General features: G+C 54.2%; 1 protein-coding gene across 1 annotated transcript in view; it reads right to left on the bottom strand.

Moving 5' to 3' along the window:
- The window catches only part of SUSD4 (sushi domain containing 4), a 75,787-nt gene extending 70,781 nt beyond the window's left edge, over positions 1-5,006 (bottom strand). Inside the window, exon 1 of the mRNA XM_015562366.1 lies at positions 4,788-5,006. Coding sequence (XP_015417852.1) covers positions 4,788-4,935 — 148 coding nt within the window. The 5' untranslated portion in view covers positions 4,936-5,006. The remainder of the gene's footprint in view (positions 1-4,787) is intronic.
- Between the last annotated feature and the right edge of the window lie 119 nt (positions 5,007-5,125).

Raw genomic sequence — 5,125 nt, 5'->3', positions numbered from 1 at the left:
GCTTCCTGCATGAGCCCAGACCAGGGCCAGGGATCGAGCCCGCAACCCAGGCACATGCCCTTGACCGGAATCGAACCCGGGACCTTTCCATCCACAGGCTGATGCGCTATCCCAGCAGTGGTTCTCAACCTTCCTAATGCCGCGACCCTTTCATACAGTTCCTCATGTTGTGGTGACCCCCAACCATAAAATCATTTTCGTTGCTACTTCATCACTGTCATGTTGCTACTGTGAGGAATCGTCATGTAAATATCTGATGTGCAGGATGTGTTTTCATTGTTCGCGACCCACAGGTTGAGAACCGCTGCTCTATCCACTGAGCTAAACTGGCTAGAGCACGGGATTCTTTCGCTTAAAGAAGAGGAAATATTGGGCCAAATTGTTCCCTAACACTTAGCATCTCAGGCTCACACCATCAGCTCTCTTGAATAATGATGGCGTCCAGGCTCTGGCCTTCAGTGGGCTTGGGGTCCAGTGGATGAGGCAACACTAGGAGGAGGGTTATGCCTAGTGCAGGGGGGGCACCAGGTGAGGGAAAAGTCGGGGACCAGGGAAATAGGAAACAGATCAGGGCGTTTGCATTGGGTCTCAAAGAGCAATCTGTTCACTGGATGAAAAATAAAGAGCAAAGGAAGGCCCTTACAGGTAAAAAGAACATTTCATGCAACTGCGCCGGGAGCAGGGTGGGGATCCGCACTCAGTACATACTGAATGGATGAAGCAGAGGCCAGATGAGTACAGCGTTGTGTGGGCCCCTCCTCCCTACTTCTATCTCCATTCATGGAGCAGCCACATAGTTTCCATCCCTCGCATCCACCCTGCAAATTAGGCGGCATTATCCTCCCTGAATGGATGAGGAAACAGAGATTTTCAAAGCCCCACACGGCTATGAAGGAGCTGAGCTCGGCCTGGGTTCCTGATCATTTCTGGGTGTGCTAGTGAGCCCGCCTTCAAGGACTGACTTCTAGAGCAAACTCGTAGCTCTCTCCTCTCCTCGCACGTGGACCATTTCAGGCGGCCCTCAACGCCTCTCTCCCCATAGATCACCTCTGGGAGCATGACTGGGTGGAGGAAGAGAGAAGCTAGCCACGGCCATGCCCCGTCAGATTCTGGGATCAGTGGGGATCTGTGTCTCCTTGTCACCCCGTTGTTAGTCCTCCCGGGGTATGTGGTCTTAGCGGCCCCAGATGGGGACCTCTTTTTCCCCAAGTCACAAAAGACAAACTGGAAAGAGCCATCCCGACATCACCTGAGGCCAATTCAGGCTCATGAAAGCCCCCCCACGACTCAAAGAATTGAATGGACTCTGGATTCAGGGACAAAGCCTTTCAGTTTCTTTTTCCCCCCCTTTTCTTTTTCTAATCATTTTCTCAATTTCTCTCCTTGCCAGTTCAGGCTTTTGCTGTCAGATCTGTTTTAGACGCAGGCTTTTTCTCCCAGCTCAGACGATTCTACCTTGCTATTGTTGTGTTCCTTTTCCACTGAAAGCAATCAGAAATGAAAATCCACACATGCCAGAACAGGGTCTATTAAATATGCACCTTTTTGTAGATCAAATGAAAGCATTCTCTGAAGGCTGACGTTCAGGGCCGAGTATCACCCAGAGGTCAGACACTGGGGGAGACCTGTCCCTCACAGGCCATCCGCATCTGGGTCACTGAGAGCCATGGTGAGAGTCCAGAGCAGGCAGACTTCCTTAAGGAATGCCTTCGTCTAACGCAGCGGTTCTCAACCTTCCTCATGCCGCGACCCTTTAATACAGTTCCTCATGTTGTGGTGACCCCCAATTTCATTGTGACAAATTGAACATCATTAAAGCATAGTGACTCATCACCAGAACAATATGTAATTACATATGTGTTTTCTGATGGTCTTAGGCGACCCCTGTGAAAGGGTCGTTCGACCCCCAAAGGGGTCGCGACCCACAGGTTGAGAACCGCTGGTCTAATGCATCGCTGGTCGCCCTACGCGGTTTGGCTCAGTGGATAGAGCACTGGCCTGTGGATTGAAGGGTCGCAGGTTCGATTCCAGTCAAGGGCACGTGCCTGGGTCTCGGGCTCGACCCCCCGTAGGGGGCGTGCAGGAAGCAGCCGATCAATGAGTCTCTCTCATCATTGATGTGTCTGTCTGTCCCTCTCCCTTCCTCTCGGAAATCAATAAAAATATATTTAAAATAAAATACAATAAAGCATCACTGGTCAACGTGGGGTCCTTGGCCCAGTCGCCAGGACATGGCCTGTGAGCTGGTCGGAAGTGTAGACCCTCAGGCCCCACCCCAGAGCGACTGACCCAGAACCTGCCTCTCAGCAGCACCTCAGGCTGCTTCAGCGCACGTTCAAATTTTAGAAGCGCGGGTCTAGAATTACGGTGGATTCCCTGTGACTGTCCCCCTGGGTACCCCCAAGAGGGGTTTCCTTCCTGAGAGAGACATCTCTGAAAGGTGGACTCCATAGCACTTCCCCACCGCCCTCCCCCACCCAAACGGTTGATGGCCAGAGGAATTCTGAAATAACCCATGTTCTTCCAGAAACCACAGTGTGGCCTGAAGGGGTTCAGGGTGAAACAGGGAGAAGTCTGACACAGAGGTCGCAGGCAACCTCTCCTCCCAGCGCCTTCTTCAAGGCCCTGGGTCTGGGTGCGTGACATCTCCCCTCGGAAGAGAGACAGGAAAGACGTGCAGTGCAACTGGGCGGTGGCTCATGGGAGGGCGAGGGGGCCGTGTGGGCACTGAGGTCCGAGATGCCCGAGCCAATGCCAGAGCCTCACACCAATAACAGCCCTCAAAACGCACCCAGATGAACCCTGATGCATCTGTCATCTACACGGAGGGAAGGACCGAGAGGATGGGAAATCCTGGGGACCTGGGTTGAGGGGATGAGAGTGAGACAGAAGGCCAGAGGAGAGAAGGGGGAAGGAATGAGCCAGCCCTGCCCAATGACGGCCTGCCCACCTAGTCCCACTCACCCGAGAGGCGCGACCAAGAATGTCCAGGGCCCGACAGAGGCTCTGACCAGGGCCCAGTCAGGCCACACAGGTGCCGCCTTGGCACCCCGTTTGACTCCGCCCTCTGTGAAGAGGAAACCCGTCTCAGAGATCTACATATATAAAAGCCTAAGCGACCAAACAACCGAACGACCGGTCGCTAGGATGTGCACTGACCACCAGGGGGCAGACACTTGATGCAGGAGCTGCCTCCTGGTGGTTAGTGCACTCCCACAGCCAACCTCCTCCCCCGCACCATCAGCCCCAATGGCTGGCCAGGCCAAAGGACCCCACCTGTGCACAAATTCGTGCACCGGACCTCTAGTATTTCTACAAAAATAAGAGCACCAAAAAAGCTGCCTCTGCCTAAAACAATGAAACCAAAAACCAAAACAGGGCCTCCATCCCAAGCCAGTGTCTTCTCGCTGACTGACAGGTGCTTCATGGGAAGTTCCCTTACAGCCTGAGCATCTCAGATCTCCGAGCGGGAGGCCTGCGTTATCGATGCCTCTGTGTTCAAGTCCAGCTCATTCCCCTCCCCCACCTTTGCTAACTTTTCATTCATATTTTATTTTCCATCTTCACCTTGGAATTCTCCAAAACAGCAATACTTTAAAGCACTAAAATGGTTTCTGTAGTATCGATCAATTCCTGGTTTTCCACCGATTATACTTGGTTTATTAACAGTATCTCGGCTCTGCAACATGTTCTCTGTCCTTCTCATATGAACACCTCAGCGAGCTCTCATAGACAGTCTGGAATGGACAGCAGTGATGGACAGCAGTGATTGATGGACAGTGAGGAGCCATGGGGGCAGAGAGACTCTTAGGCTCTGAAATCCGGACAGGACCTCCATCTCGCTCCCTCCACCACAACCCGAAGGCATCCCCTGCCCCAGAACTGACTGTGGAGTCCGCCTATGGAGTCCGCGCCACCACCTTTATCTCAGCTAACGTCCACTTCCTGCAAATCAGGCCTGGAGACGCCAAGCAACCCTCCAGAAACACATCTGAAGAACACCTCTGCATCCCCTCCCAACCCCGACGCGCACAGACACCCCACCTCCCAAGGAAGGAGAAAGTTAACTCTCCAGCAAACCTGGCAGCCTGGCCACGTTCTCGAACCCTTCACCTTCACAAAGGGGGTCTCGCAGCTGAAACCTGACCTGTGTCTGCTGAGGGCACAGACAAGGGTCAGAGGTCCTCAAGCATCCATTATCCAGAAATACACTTCCTCCCTCTCTCTCCCAAAATGAGAATAATCGGTCAGCCTTATTGTCTTTTCTTTAGAGCAGCGATTCTCAACCTGTGGGTCACGACCCCTTTGGGGGTCCAATGACCCTTTCACAGGGGTCGCCTAAGACCCTCGGAAAACACATCTATAATTACATACTGTTTTTGTGATGAATCACTATGCTTTCACAATGTTCAATTTGTAACAATGAAACTGGGGGTCACCACAACATGAGGAACTGTATTAAAGGGTCGCGGCATGAGGAAGGTTGAGAACCACTGCTTTAGAGAAAACAGAAGTCAGGCCGCTGGGCAGCTGGTGGGAAGCTCCAGGCAGAATGTGGGTGTGTGCAGCTGTGCGGGGCTCCACACGAATTTGGGGGGAACTCCAGGGGTTCTGAAAAAGGGTGCTCTGAGGCTGGCACACAGGGGCTCCTCAGGTTCTGGGGTGCCCAGAAGTCTGGATATAGGGGGCCGGGGGAGTGGCTGGGCCGTCCTGCCAGTCGGGCTCCCCCTCCCCTGCCGTCCTGGGCCCTCCGGCCACAGCCACAGGCACAGGGAGTCATCACTCACCACCCGTGAGCTGAGCGGGGCCGAAGCACAGGGCCAGCTGGAACCACAGGATCACGGCCAAGAGTCTCTGGGGGGACTGGGGCTGCTGCTGCTGCTGCTGCTGCTCTAGAAATCCGTCTCCATGGCTCGGGTTCATTCCATAATACATCTTTCATCCACACCGGGCATGCGGCTGGCAAGAGTCTGCAACCAGGAACGCACAGGACGATACCCCGGGCTGCCTGGGCTCGGCGGGGCCACACTTCCGCTCCTCCCGTGGAACCGGAGGGAATGGGGGTGGGGGGTGAGGAGAGGGGGGTCGGCTTCCCCGGCTCCATCCCCGGGCCTCCCCCGCCCCC

This window comes from Myotis davidii, unplaced genomic scaffold (assembly GCF_000327345.1).
Source record: "Myotis davidii unplaced genomic scaffold, ASM32734v1 scaffold174, whole genome shotgun sequence".
NCBI lineage: Eukaryota > Metazoa > Chordata > Mammalia > Chiroptera > Vespertilionidae > Myotis > Myotis davidii.
This window is presented reverse-complemented; position numbering and strand designations above follow the sequence as displayed.